The sequence below is a fragment of the Desmodus rotundus genome, chromosome 7 (assembly GCF_022682495.2).
Source record: "Desmodus rotundus isolate HL8 chromosome 7, HLdesRot8A.1, whole genome shotgun sequence".
NCBI classification, from domain to species: domain Eukaryota; kingdom Metazoa; phylum Chordata; class Mammalia; order Chiroptera; family Phyllostomidae; genus Desmodus; species Desmodus rotundus.
The window spans coordinates 50193502-50209699 of NC_071393.1; the positions used below are offsets into that span (position 1 = coordinate 50193502).

General features: G+C 37.5%; 1 protein-coding gene across 3 annotated transcripts in view; it reads right to left on the minus strand.

Moving 5' to 3' along the window:
- MIPOL1 (mirror-image polydactyly 1) overlaps positions 1 to 16198 on the minus strand; it is a 288774-nt gene that overhangs the window by 97757 nt on the left and 174819 nt on the right. For all 3 annotated transcript variants that reach the window (XM_024551295.4, XM_024551296.4, XM_053927699.2), the window contains one exon: positions 9393 to 9487. In XM_024551295.4, the coding sequence (XP_024407063.2) occupies positions 9393 to 9487 (95 nt within the window). The remainder of the gene's footprint in view (positions 1 to 9392; positions 9488 to 16198) is intronic.

Below are 16198 nucleotides of genomic sequence, written 5' to 3' on the forward strand. Positions count from 1 at the left end.
TCTCCTTCCATTATCATTTCTGGTAATTATGTTCACAGGATTAAAGTTTTTTAAAAGGCACCCCTTTCCTTAGTAATCTATTATGGGCCCCTGCTTCTACCAAGTACTAGAAGAATGTTAAGGTTAATACTTCTTTTAAAGTTGGTAGCATTTTTCTTAACAATTTATTTTTAAAAGTACTTGAATTTATGAGATGTAAAGTACTTTAAGTATAGTGTAAAATATTTGGTAAACTTAAAGCCTAAGTGTGGTTATCATCCGTAGGTATCTAACTCATAATGTAGGTGAATCTGCTTTGGACTGTCATTCCCTTATTCATCATTTTTGAATATGAAAATATTTTGAATATCTTGAAATATTCAAAATATTTCATCATTTTTGTAAATTACAACACTAATCTATTAATGAAAATAATTTCATTTTCATACTTGCATATACACATATCTGTTTTTCAGAGATGCTTATTTATTTTTAGGCATCAAATTTAAGTTGTGAAGATTATTATGAATAAAGGTATTTTTAAAAATTATAAACTCATTTTTATATAAAAGTAGTATGTAAAATGTGCAAACACTTTATTACGGTATAAAATGCAAGTTAAAATTTCCCCTCCTCTCGCTCACAACATATATAACAAATCTATCTGCTAGAGTCAGTCCCACTTCCCAGAAAACCTGCTGTTAAGCTTCTGATGTATCACAATATTTAAGCATATATTCATACACAGAAATTCTATTGACCATTAAAGATGTGTCAAGCACCGATTCAGGTGTCAGATACAGTGGTCAACAAGCAAAATCCTTGTCCTTCCCGGATTTAATTTCTAGAGGACAATCCACAAATACAGTACAGTGTTATATAGGTGTGCATGCTGTGAAGTAAAATGAAGGAAGGCAACAAGCAGAGGGATGCTACGAACAGGTAGGCTGGTCAGGACATTTAAGCAGGAGTTTGAACAAAGTGAAGGAGCAGACTTGTGCCCTTTGTGGGCGCAGATCACTCTAGGCGGAGAAAAAAGATGTCAAGGCCCTGAGATTGGAGCACGCTTACAATGTTTGAGATAATAAGGGGACTAACGAGGCTGGAGTGAAACAAGAATAGAGGAATGACGTTAGAAAGGTACCCAGGGGCCAAGGCATGTCCCAATGTGTACAAATACTCCTTTTACAAATAAATAAGACCACAGCACACACCTGGGGTCACAAATTTATATGCCTGTATGACAAAGGCACGTGACTAAAATGCATGAAGTAGGCAGGATGGGAAATGCGGTGGCAGGGAGAGAGGCGTGCCCCTTTTACACAAAGCGGCTTCTAGTTACCCCTAATGTTTTTTAGCTTCAAAAATTGTTGAAATGCACAGACGTGATGGTTAATTTTAGGTGTCAACTCATCTAGGCTCTGGTACCCAGATATTTGTTCCAACGGCAGTCTAGATGATGCTGTAAAGGTTATTTTGTAGATACGATTAATATTTATTTCAATAGACTTTGAGGATAACAGATTACTCTCTACAACGTGGGTGGGCCTCAGCCAATCTGTTGAAGGCTTTAACAGAGAGACTGAGATTCCCCCAAGATAGAAGGGATGCTGCACCTGGGGACTCTTGACGGCAACATCGACTCTTCCCCGGGTCTCCAGCCAGCTGGCTTGCCCCGCACATTTTGAACACGCCAGCCTCCACAACTGCATGAACCAATTTCTTAAAATAAATCCCTTCCCTAGGCAGACCCCATCTATTGTTTCTGCTTCGCTGAAGAACCTTCATGAATGCATGTGCCATGCCATAATCCTAAGGGCCCCATGTTGGCAGATATTCCAGTTTTTATTTTGACAATTATAATATAGAAGATATAAAATATTCCAGTAGAAATAACCTTCTTACTAATTTAATTATCTTATATCTCAATAAATTAAAACCTTTAAAGTAATTTTATAAAAAATACTATTAATACTATACTTCCTTTTTATAGTACTTTACAGTTCCCCAAAACATACAATTATATCATCTCATTGATTTTCATAATATGCAGGTCAGATACGATCTCCTTTAGAGGTAGAGAAACTGACATTCAGAAGTTAAGTAACTTGTTAAATGTCACATTCTATAAAGTCGAGAGGAGAAAGGACAGAATCTCTAATAATTACATTTCAAACCACTGGACTGATAAAAACTAACTTGTGTTTTGTGTTTCAAACTTCATTTTAATTTTCTTTTTGTTTTGCATTTCAGAGCCACCGATAAATACGTATGGTGACTTGAACAATAAAAGTGAAGCAAGCTATCCATTAAAAAGGCCTGGAAAATAGATATATCTAAATGGTATAAGAAGACAGTTCTTGATTCTAAACACACTAAACAAAAATTTAATCTACCTCATATGAAAGGGTGACAAAATTTCACAAAAGATCAGTAATTAGTAAAAGCCCCACATGTCAAAGTTAAAGAAGGTGCAACTTAGAAAGTTTGGAGCTTGCCTACATTTTTTACTTTTATTTTTATTTTTAACACTGGTTTAGCAGTACAGAACCAGAATACAGCAACATGTGACCCAATGTTCATGCCACAGGATAGCTCAGTTGGCACAGATGGTTAGAACACAGCATGAGGAGGTCAGGAGCCAGTGTTCAACTGCTCTTGATGACGGCTTCGTGCTGAGAAGAACGTTCTTCCATGGCTGGAGTCTGCATGCTATCTTATCAGTGTGTAGTTCTGATCGACAGAATTTATGGTTCAATGAGAAACTATTACGGCCATAAAAACCCCAACCAGATCCTAGTGACAGTGCTATTTCTGATTGCTAAGAATTGTGTCCATCCAGGCAAAGAGCGTATATAAAATGGCAAAGACTCACACTAAATAAAAGTTATAAAAAGGACACAGAGAAGAATTAAGAATTTCACTCTTTTTGAGTACATTTTACATGGCCTCTATCTTTATGGCTTCTATGACTTTGAAATTTATATTCTGAGCCACTAAGTAGGGTTCATGTTTAGTTTTCATGTTCTGGTTTCATGTTTAGGGTTCATGTTCTAGTTTTCACTATGTCAAACACATAAGTACTCTATTTACTTATTTAAAAAATACTAGTACATTCATAGAAACTTCCTATCTTAAAATTTTGATCATTCTATTCAATAATTTTGGTCAAAAATGCAATTTACCATGTTCTGAAAGCATTACAACTTCCCACAGGCAATAACACATCATAAAAATGTAAAACATAAACTGCTGTTATTAGAAGTAAGTATATTAAATCCTCATCTATTGGCACCAAACAACAGGATCTAATTCTTACATACACATTTGAATTTACACTCTTTAAGCAAAAGAAAATATAAGGAAGCTCTATTAAATCAACTAACGTTGAAACAGGCATTCTCTCGATTAGAAACGAGTTTGGTATTATTATGCCTCCTGAACTTAGGAATGCAGCACTACAGGTTTACACCAACAGGAAAAAGTCATTACCACACACAAATCTAACCCTTACCAGTTTGAGACTCTTCCCTGTTAGAACTGTTTAGATTTGGAGTAACGAAGCTGTTGCAAATGAACTCAGCATTCACACAGCAACAAGAAAGTACTAGTATTTCATTAGCACTTTTGTAGTAAATTTATTTATTTGTTTATTTTAAAAAGATTCCATTGATTTATTTTTAGAAAGAGGGGAAGGGAGGGAGAGAGGGAGAGAAATATCAATGCCTGGCTGCCTCTCATGCGCCCCCCATTGGGAACCAGGTCCCCAACCCAGGCATGTGCCCCTACTGGGAATTGAAACAGTGACCCTTTGGTTCACAGGCCGGTGTTCGATCCACTGAGCCACACCAGCCGGGGCTAAATGAAATTTATTTTAAAGCTTATATTGTCATTCCTCTCCCACTATCCCTCTGTTTTATGTGAAAGCTGTCAGTTTTCATGGTACGTTTAGTATCTCTACCCATCCACCTCACTTGCCCTGTCCCTAACGCCACCAAGGGAAACAAAGACCAACATTTCCTTCTCTTAGTCCCCAAAGTCTTCTACAGCTCAAACTAACAGAAAAGCTCAGAAAAGTATATTTCCATACAGGGAAATGCAATGCTTAAGTAACAGTAGCTCTTAGCATAACCCAGCAAAAGAAAATAATTTTTGAAAAAATAAAGGTTAGTATCACCAAATGGCATACTTCAATCTGCCCTTAAACTATCCTCCTCTGCTTTGGCTGTTGCAAAGTTGAGAGCCAGACTTGAGCCAGACTTATTCTTGAGGCTTATGCCTTTACTGTTTCATGGTATCCATGCCAGCTACATACTGACTTGCTCCAGGTCGCTGGTGCCATCTATCTATAGGAAGGTAGGTAGGTAGGTAGGTAGGTAGGTAGGTAGATATAGTCACTGCTCAGATTGAGTGCTTCACCTCTGTGATCTTAAATAGCAATGTTCCACTTTTAGACTTTAACTTCCAATCCTTTCAGCTCTTAAATTTTCTTATTCCGCCTACATTTACTCTATAATCTCATGATTTATGATTTCTTGCTTCTTCCTTTTGCTCTCAGTATACATGTCTCTTCAATTTTATTTCCTGCCCTATTTAGCTTGACTACCGTTCATCATTTCAACAACTTTCCTGCTAGTGTGCCCTCAATGACTCTCTTCTCCATAATTTTTATCTTGCAAATTCATAATCCTGAATGATTTCCACTCTTTGCCTTCTGTGCTGCTATACAAGTTCAGTTGTATATGTTAAATTACCATATTTTTTGGACTGCAAGACACACTCCCCCCCAAATTTGGGAAGAAAATAGGGGTGCATCTTACAGTTCAAATGTAGCTTATCTGGCTTGCTGGGGGTGGGGGTGGTGGTAGAGCGGGGTTTTTTCTCTCCTGTTTTCCTCCTCTAAAACCTAGGTGCATCTTATAGTCCAGTGCGTCTTACAGTCCGAAAAATACGGTATACAACTGTACAAACTAGAAACTCTTACAAATTTACGGCACCCACTCCCACCATCAGTCTTTGAGATGGCCTGACTTTGTTCTCCTTGTCTTTATTCAGTTCTTTCTTCCTATTACCTTCAGTAGCTAATCTTAGTTTTTCTTTTCAAAGCCTCCTGCCTCCTTACTTCAGAAGCCCACATTGACCCTTACACTTCACTGAAAAAAAGAAACTATTAATTGTGAGTTGTGAATGTAAAATTTACTTATGTTCACAACTATTCTCATCTCCTTCGCTCCTGTCTAAGAGCACAAGCTGATCATCTTCCTGTTCCAGGCAAACTCTGTTGCAGATTCTAAATTCTATCTCATCTTACTGCTTTAGAAACCCTGTTTCAAAAAACTCTCTCTATTGACTCCTTTCAGTTAGTTATAAATGTGCTCAAGTATCTGATACTTTTCAGAAACAAATTACCAAAATCCTTAACCTACCTTCCTTTCATCTCAACTATCACGGGCATCATTCTTACTCATGTTTCTTCAAGAACCACTGTATGTCCAAAGTGTTATGCTCCTTTACCTCTAATCGCTCGTCAACTCACAGAAGACTGGCTTCTGTATCCAATACTTTATTAAAACTACTGTTGTCGTGGTCATTAATGACCAACTAATTTCAAACAAAAAGACTACTTTCTGTTCTCATCTTACTTCACTGTTTAGCAGTGTTTCTTCCTCTCTTTTTGGAAATCTCCTTCCTTGACTTCAGTGATACTACAGTTTTTGACTCTACTCCTACCTCACTTTGTTGTAAAAATAAATTTATCTTAACATTGGTTGAGCACTAACAAGAAGACAATATGGCTAAGATCTGTACTTACTTAAAATAACTCTTACCAGGTAGTACTATAATCCTCACTTTACAAAAAGGAGATGGTCTTAGGTCTGTTTACGTAAGGTTGCAGAGGGCAGGGATGTCTAACAGCAAATCACAGTGTACCTACTACACTATCAGCAATTTAAAAAAAAATTACTTTATTGTTGTTCAGCTACAGTTGTCTGCATTCTCTTCCCACCACTCCCCTCCACCCCAGCCAAACCCACCTCCCTCCCTTGCTTCCATCCTCCCCCTTGGTTTTGTCCACATGTCCCTTACAGTAGTTCCTGAACCCCTTCTCCCCACTGTCCCCTTCCCCCTCCCCTCTGGCTATTGTTAGATTGTTCTTAATTTCAATGTCTCTGGTTATATTTTGTTTGCTTTTTTCTTTTGTTGATTATGTTCCAGTTAAAGGTGAGATCATACGGCATTTGTCTTTCACCGCCTGGCTTATGTCACTTAGCACAATGCTCTCCAGTTCCATCTACACTGTTGCAAAGGGTAGGAGCTTGTTCTTTATTTCTGCTGCATAGAATTCCATTGTGTAAATGTACCACAGTTTTTTGATCCACTCACTTGCTGATGGGCACTTAGGTTGCTTTCCAGAAGTTGGCTATTGTAAATTGTGCTGCTGTGAACATTGGGGTGCACAGGTTCTTTTGGATTGGTGTTTCAGGGTTCTTAGGGTATAATCCCAGTAGTAGAATTGCTGGGTCAAAAGGCAGTTCCATTTTTAGTTTTCTGAGGAAATTCCTTACTGTTTTCCACAGTGGCTGCACCAGTCTGCATTCCCACCAACAGTGCACTAGGGTTCCTTTTCTCTGCATCCTCTCCAGCACTTGTATGTTGATTTGCTTATGATGGCCACTCTGACTGGGGTGAGGTGGTATCTCATTGTGGTTTTAATTTGCATCTCTCTAATGGCTAGTGATGCTGAGCATCTTTTCATATGTCTCTGGGCCCTCACTACCAGCAATTTTTAAAAATGTAACACTGAGAGGGGTACTTGCAAGGTATATTTTTGAGTCAATGATTGTTAACTCTTCATTTAGAAGAGGTCATTTAACTCTGTTAAATACATGTAGGTTAAAAAAGTCTTTGAAAACAACTATTAAAGTTTTATAATTTTCAAAATCTTTCCATTATCTCCTGCAATTTATCAAAGAGGAGTGACAAGATTTGGCAACAAAGTTTCATTTTTTTAAAAAGTTTGCGCAAGACTATCATATGCCTCTTGGAACCCTTGGACACGGTCCCTTCGTCGGCACAACACTCACCCACTGTCCTATCTCACAAGGATGGCAGGAGAAGGTTCCGCAACCACCCTCCTTTCTATTAGGTGAAGCTACTAGGTACCACACTGCAAAATCGAAGGTGTGCTCACAAATCGCTCAGTATTCACATATTTTTTTTAAATTATGAAACATAAGTTTTATTTTCCACTTATTCCCCCCAGGGACATATTACTTGTTTTATTTACACTTCTATGATACCGTGTTCCAGGCACTTTTCAAAGCACTTAACAAATATAAAACCGCATCATAATAAAGGGTTTAATATATGCCTCTGTTGTTCTACCAAAAGGAGACCCTAATTTAATGAAGCTAACTGAAATGTGTGTGTAAAGCAGCGGCCCTCATACTTGGGCCCACATAGGAATTTCTAGGGAGTTGTAAAACACTCTAGTAGCCGAGTCCTATCTCAAGAGAGTCTACTCTAATAGGTTTGAGATGGGATAGGGATCAGGATTTTTAGAAGGTCCTCAGGTGATTCTAATGCCCAGCTACAGTTAAGAACCCACTGGTATAAAATATAGAAAACTAACATATCCACTCTATAGCTTTTTAAAAAGGGTGAGTGGGTGGGATGTCTTCATCCACTATCAGGGTTCTGCTTACTCACTTGGCCACACATAGGCACTTCCTCCACCTGCAAGCAATCGATTCCCCACTGACAGTCACCGACCAAGCATACTTGGTATCTGATAACTGTATTAGGTTCCTAAGGCTGCTGTAACAAAGTACCCAACCTGGGGGGCTTAGAACTACTGAAATGTATTGCCTCATGGTTCCAGAAGCTAAAAATCCAGATGTCTGCTGGGCTATTTGGGAGAATCCTCCCACACCTCTTCTAGCTGTTGGTGTTTTCTGCCTATAATTGGTGCTCCTTGGCCTGTAGCTGGATCACTCCAGGGACAAGGTTGTCGTCTCCCTGTGTCTTCATCATTGTCTCCCCTCTATGCATGTGTCTCCGTGTCCAAATTTCCACTTTCATACTGGGTTGGAGCCCATGCTAATGACTTCATTTGATTACCCCTGTAAAGACCCTATTTACAGAAAAGGTCAAATTCTTAGGCACTAGAGGTTAGGACTTCCAACATGTCTTCTTTGAGGGCCACGGTTCAATTCAGAACAGTAACTACTGTCTAGGTCAGTACCACTGCTCTACAGCGGGGGTTCTTAATTTGGGCGTGGGAAAACACTTCGTCTCTGTGTTTCAGTAACTCCCATGCAAACAGAGCATGTCCTACAGCCAGGAACATAGGAAACAGACTACGACAGTGGCATTGGTGGCTGTGACGAGTTTGTACCTGTGGGAGCTACTGGTATCTGCACGTCACGTTTCAGTGTTGGCAGTTATCCCCCAAATGCACTTACAGTCATCACTGCTTCGAAATCACAGTTGTTCATAGACTTACTGTTAGACCTGATTATTTAGTGTATTAATGATACATATATAAACTAATATACCATAAGGTAATTTTTCATAATTGTATTTCAGTAAAACTGATTTTGATTTATTCCATTTATGCACTTAACATTCTGAAAGGAAGGCCAAATTTTAAAAAAATATTTCAATAACTTAACAACCCCTGTTAGTGAATTCTTATATTTCAGACTTGAGGGGTTTTTTGTTGTTGTTGTTGCTGCTGTTTTAAAATCTCAGTATCAAAGAATATACAGGTCTTTGTACATCATTTTTCAAATTTTTTTTAAAACCTCAATCCGCTGTGCAGGTATATATTGTACACATCGCCCAATACACCGTCTTGGCTCTCTCTCTCTCATGCAACACAAAACTGAAGCAAAGGTATCACAAAACAGTACCGACCCTTCCTACAGGAGATGCACTCTGCCATTTTCAATCTTACCTCTTTCCATTTAAAAATGCCAGTGTGGCCTACGGAATTAATTTCATAACCCCCCTTTATCTAAATAAATCTTAAAAGTCCTTTAGAAAGTTATCATATTATATCATAATAGGTGAAAGGCTGTTATTACTGATATTCAGGTACTATTTTGAAAACACATGTCATCATTTTAGAGGTGGCATTCAGATGAGTCAATAGTTCAACCGCTGACCAGGCTCCACTTGTAAGTTTTATAAAGCTGATGGGAATCTAAACTCAAAACTTACCAAGTATAGGCAGGAAAAGCGGTAAAATAATAAACATTTTATGTCTGAATCATTTTAAAATTACAAAAAGGTCTTAAGTGCATGATGTTTAATTTCACTGAGACATTTCCTCACTAACTGTAAAATTAGGTACAAGCATTTTTCAAACCAACATTTATTCATGCCCCAGCTAAAAAGAGTTTTTTTACCTGTAGTAAACTCGAAGTGTCTGGATTTCTTCTTCTAGTTTTTTGTACTGCTGAACTGCAGTTTCTCTGGCTTCTTGCATGGCTAACAACTTTGCCTGCAAGCAATAAGTGTTTTAAGAAATTTAGTTATTATGATCTCACCTTTAACTGAAACAATCAACAAAAGAAAAAAGCAAACAAAATATAACCAGAGACATTGAAATTAAGGACAATCTAACAATAGCCAGAGGGCAGGGTGGAGGGGACAGTGGGGAGAAGGGTTTTCAGGAACTACTGTAAGGGACACATGGACAAAACCAAGGGGGAGGGTGGAAGCAGGGGAGGGAGGTGGGTTTGGCTGAGGTGGGGGGAGGCATGGGGAGAAAATGCAGACAACTGTAATTGAACAACAATAAAGTAATTAAAAAAAGAAATTTAGTTATTAATTTGATATGTTCAAACACAGTACTATTGTATGAATAAGAGTCTTAAATTTCTGGTAATTTTAAACCTTATCAGTATTTTTAGGAGTGTTTCATAATTTCCCACAAAATAATCCAATTATTTCAATAACAGATACACTCCAGACTTGAACATATTTAATTTACCAACTTTGCCCATTACTAAACTTTAGCCTTATTCATCTCTATCATCAGCTATGTGCCCTCTGCAATGTTTAACTTTATACACAGATTCCGAATGTGGAACAGAGGTCCAGAGCAGTATCTCGAGCACAGATAAGCACACTGGGTGTTTCAGATACGAATTTAATGTGGCTCCACTGCTTGATCACACTAGGTTTTCTTTTAACTTTATTAATAGGAAAACTCAGAAAATTCTAAATATGTTCCTAAGCCATCTTTGATATTTAACATGAAAAAGTACACAAGGGTGATTCTTACAGATATGATTTAACCTTTTCAGTTCCTTTTCTGCAGGAGAAAAAAACTGTAAAGGGAGAATGGGAGCAAGCTTGAATGTTAAGGATATTTTATTCAAGAAATACTATTGTTTCTCTCTGCCTGTAACATTCAAATTCTAAGGCCCTGCAATCAGGTTTCCGATAGTGTTCAAACTAATAATTTTAAATGAACTGCCACCTTCCAACCGTCATTCCCACTGGATTTCAGGTATAGCCAAAATGTTCTCAATGTAACTTTCAAAATACGGCACTGGACTCCTGGACATGGACAACAGAGTGGTGACTGCTTGGGGGTGGGGTATAAGTGGACTAAATGGTAATGGAAAAAATATAATAAAGATTAAATTAAAAAAACAAAATATGGTACTGGTAAATCATGTTTCAGTTTTGTTTATTCACAGTTTAATTTGCATGAAAATGTTATCTTTCATTTTAAATAGTATTCGATAATATAGAGCAAATTGTGATCACATACCTCAGAAACTACACTAATGCCAACAGAGGCAAAAATTCACTAATTTTGCTGAATTCATATGATTTCACTGGAATTATTTTCATGCGTAAGGATGAAGTCATAACACAAATTGTGAAACCCTAATCATAGTGTTGTAATACAAGAGAACAGCGGACAATGCCACTTTTCTATTCTGATAATGGAGGATTATAAAAACATGCACAAGTTTCAGTCTTTGTGTATAAATTTACGCAGTAAATTAATCAATTTGTTCTCTACCTGGGCTAGCAAATTCTAACACAGACACCTTTAAATTACATTTAAGATGTTTGCGTGCTTGCTTTAACATGTTACATTCTAGAATCATAGATGAAACATTCACGTGAATTAAAATTAATGTAAAAATAGATGGCTGGTTCTTGATGCCAATAATTAACAACTGTGCCAGTTCAGTATACTATAAAATGTGACTGAAATAGTAACTTGGAAGACAGAGATACCCACTATAACAGTGGCAAGTGAAAAAAGAATCATACAAAAAAGCATAAATCACATTAATCTTACAAAACGTCAGATGTCCTGTTGCATGTATTTAAGAAATATCAGATATTACACAGGTAACAGAAAATTTGCTAAATCCCACCTTAATTGATTATTCTGATGTGTTTTTTTTTAACCTGGTACTTTTAGGGAAAAAGACAACAAAAATGTAAACCCAACAATGTTCTAGCACGAAAATGTTGTAATGAAGATTCTGCTTATGAAATTTCTGCAGTAAAAAAGGAATCATGCAAACTTTATTTAAATTCTTGAGTTTTGGGTAATATTGAATAATTCACTTCCCACATTTAGTTGGTTATGAAGATTTAGTGTTGCTTCATAGCAATCAACTTACTTTATCAATTCCAAACATCTAATCTGTCGAGGCTCTGGAGACTACTTGCAAAGCTTGGATCAACTCTTTGGCTTTATAACTTCCTTCCTCTATTAGATATGTTCTTATCTGGCGAGCACATCTACGTATTTTGGGGGAAATATCCTTACCCTAAGCTACAGTGACCCTGTTCAGTCCTGGGGCTGGGATGAACTCAGGCAGTTATGGTCGCGGTTGAGCTGTACCACTAGCCCCGGGAAGAAAGCAACCTGACCACATAATTTGTGCCCCTGGGTCCCCAAGTGCCAGACGAATCCAGATGCGGTTTTGGACTTCCTGAGTATAGTAATTGTTTTTTTTTTTTGGTTTATGCCAGTTTGAGTTGGATTTATGTTATATGTAAGGTAAGAAAACATAATTACAAAAAACTATAACTAATTTAAATATGCTGTTGCTACTGCATCTCCTAGTCTCATTATTAATAACATATAATTCTAACACATTACAAGTCAAAAATAAATTTTATGCCACAATCATTAAGAAATTAACAAACAAGGTATTTTTCCTGTTTTTCTACCATATTTCCAATATTTTTGGCAAGTATTTTTATAAAAACTGCATGTATTCATTTGTTTATACTAACATAAAAACATAATAGCATTTATTTTTTCTAAACCATGTGATAATAAATGCAACAAATATAATATATTCTAGCTGGTTTTCTCACTTTATTTTTATTGTTGACACTATTACAGATGCTCCCATCGCCCCCATTTGCCCACTCCCCAATTTGCTCTTGCCCTGCCCCTTCCCTCTGGCCATCGTATCATTGTCTGTGTCTAGGAGTCATGCATACATGTTCTTTGGCTAATCCCTTCACCTTCTTCCATCCAGTCTCTCCTCACTCCCCTCTGACAGCTGTTAGTCTGTTCCATATATTCCGTGCCTCTGTTTCTATTTTGTTCATCAGTTTATTTTGTTCATTAGATTCCACATGTAAATGAGATTATATGGCATTTATCTTTCTCTGACTGGCTTATTTCACTTAGCATAACAGTCTCCAGGTCCATCCATGCTGTTGCAAAAGGTTAGATTTTCTTTTTTACAACTGCATAGTATTCCATTGTGTACATACAAAAATAACAAAATTCTAAAAGAATAAAAAATACAATGTAAAGTAAGTATTTCTGCCACCTCCAACCCTCAATGCTGCAAATCGTCTCCTGGTATTACCGGTTGCCTGTTTGTTGTATATCCTTCCAGAGACAGTGTGCACATATATGCATATTTGCAACTAAATATACCTCTTTACAATACTGAAGGCAAACATTACAGTTCTACACCTTATTTTAAATTGAAAACATCCTCAACCTCTACCCACATATCACACTGCAATCACATTCCCTCCCTTCCCCCCTCCCACTCCCTAAGTGAAACCTGTGCATGAATTTAGGTTCAGCACTTTCACTACCTAGTTACGTACTTACAGATAACATTTCTTATTGTTTACAGGTTTTTAAACATTATATAAATGATACTCTATATATGTCATAGACAACTGCTTTTCTGGTCAGCATTATACTTCTATTATTCTTACTGACAAAATTACCCATTCTGATAATATTTACCTTCATACAAAATCTTCCTGTGCGCACCACCACTTCAGCCAAGGCTCTCACGGAATACCCAACCTGTCAACCACTTATGTGACTTTTGTCCCTAAGTTTGCCTTTTCCATAATGTCATATAAATGGACTCATACAGTAGGTAGCCTTTTGAATTTGACTTCACTTAATTCAGTGCTTTTGAGATTCACTCACGTTATCACATGTGTCACTCCGTTCCTTTATATCACTGAGTAGTGCTCCACTGTATGGATATACCATCACTGTGTATCCATTTGTCAGTTGATGGACATTTGGGTTGTTTCCAGTTTTTGGTAATTATTTAAAAAGCTCCTACAAACATCTGCATATGGTAATTTTGTAGAAATAAACCTTGATTTCTCTGAAATAAATACCAAGGGGTCTCATTACCATTTGTCACCACAGCAAGGAGTGGAATTTCTTTAAGGAGCTGGTTCCTATGGTATATATGTATTTATATACTGTATGTAAATATACATTTTTATAGTTATATACATTATAAAGAAGCTGACAAACTTGATGCCTTAATTTATGTAACCTTTAAGCGCCTGTGTAAAATATTATTGGTAAATAATTGGTAAAATATTACTATCTGTATTCTCTGATATATATTATATTCCATGACTTATTTATCTTATAACTAAAAGTTTGGACCTTGTAATCCCCTTCACCCATTTTGCCTACCCCTGAACCCCCTGGAAACCATCTGTTCTCTGTATCTACAAGACTGGTTTCCTTTTTTTTTTTTCCTTGTAGATTCTACACATAAGTGAAATCATACAGTATTTGTTCAGACTGGTTTTGTTTGCTCTTTTTTTTCCTGGTAGATTCCACATGTAAGTGAAATCATATGGTATTTGTCTTTCTCTTTCTTACTTCACTTAGCATAATACTCTCAAGGTGCATCCATTTTGTTGTAAATGGCAAGACTTCAGTAGTTTTTTACGGCCGCGTAGCGTCTCACTGTTTATACACACCACATCTTCTTCCCCATCCATCTGTCGGTGCGCACCTGGGCGGCTTCCGTGTCTTGGCTACTTGTAAGTAATGCTGCCATGAACATGAGGGTGCGTATGTTTTTTCAAATTAGTGTGTTCATTTTCTTTGGATGTATATCTAGAAGTGGATCATATGGTAGCTGTTTGCGTATCTATTATCAACACTACATTTTTATTCCCTTCCATGTTTTAGATGTCAAATTTTACATCTTCCTATCTTGTGTATCCCTTAACTAATTATTGTAGTTATGGTTCATTTTACTACTTTTGTCTTTTGACCTTCATATTAGATTTATATGTGGTTGATCCAGTACCTTTTCTATATATTTTCTTCTACACAGAATTTCCTTTATATATTTTATTTCTAGTTATGATATTTTTTTAAAAAGCTCAATGAAGTCCCTTTAATATTTCTTGTAAGGCTGGTTTAGGGGTGATGAACTCCTTTAGCTTTTGCTTGTCTGGGAAACTTCCTTCTTCAATTCTGAACGATAAGCTTGCCAGGGAGAATATTCTTAGTCGGAGGTTCATTTCCCTTCAGCACTTTGAATATATCACGCCAATCCCTCCTGGCTTGCATAGTTTCTACTGAAAAAAATAGCTGGCAATATTATCAGGTTTCCCTTATATGTAATGTTATTTTCTTGCTGCTTTTAAGATTCTCTCTTTATATTTCATTGTGACTTTAAATTATAATGCTGCTTGGTGTGGATCTCTGTGAGCTCATCTTGTCTGGGACTCTGTGCTCCCTCGACAAGGATATCTGTTTCCTTCCCCAGGGTAAGTCAGTCTTCAGCTATTATTTCTTCAAATAAGTTTTCTGCCCTTTTCTCTTTTCCTTCTCCTTCTGAGGTCCCTATAATGTGAATGTCCATAAGCTTGACGTCATCCCAGAGGTCCCGTAAATTATCCTCATCTTTAAAAAATTTTTTTCTTTTTGTTGTTTTGTTTGGGTAATTGCCGTTCCGTGTGATTCAGCTCACTGATGCAGTCTTCTGTACCCTCCAGTGTGCTGCTGATTCCCTCTTGTGTTCCCCCCTTTCTGTTCAGTTTTTGTTTTTATTTTCATCTCTGCAAGTACTATTTGGTACTTTCTTATATTTTCTACTTCTTTAATGAAGTTCTCAATGTGTTCATCCATTCTTCCTCCTAATTCGGTGAGCACACTTATGACCATTACTTTGAACTCTTTATCAGGTAAAATACCAGTTCCATTGAGGTTTCTTTCTGGGGTTTTACCTTGTTCCTTCATTTGGAACACCTTTTCCTTTGTTTCCTAATTTCGTGTGGTTTTCTATGTTTGTTTCTGTGCATTATGCTAAACAGCAATCTCTCTCATTTTGAAGAAATGGCTACATGTACAAAAGATGAATGTTACCATTTAACCTTGCCCTAGCTCTTGGTTGTCTCTCAAGCTCTTCCTCTGATTATTTCAGACCTGTTATGTCCAGAAATGCAGCCTCCCATGGCAACCTGACCCTGGTGGTCAATGGGCATCCTGTGTCCTCTTTGTGTGCCATTGGCTCTGGCAGGGTCCAGTGAGCTGTGCCGAAGGCTGGAGCTGCCTGCCAACCAAGTCTGTCAGGTTGTATGAATGATGTGGGGTGTGGGTAGTGATGTCTGCCTGCCTCTGTTAGCAGGTTAAAGTGGGGGTGTAAAGTTGTACCCATTTGCACTGATGTCAGCAAGGTAGAGAGAGGGAGCTGGTCAAAATGGTGGCTGCCAGTGTACCGTTCCTGGAGAGAACCCAGACAGATTTCTGCCTCCTGGCAGATGCTTCAAGCCTAACACAGGTGAATTCTTTCACCTACGGTCCAGGCGACCCTCAAACTGTAGCTTTTTGTGCTGCGTCCTGGGGCAAGCAGGTCTGTGCACGAGCCATTTAAGAGCGGAATCTTTGTTCCCTACAGTCCGGTGTTTGTCCTCAGTGTGA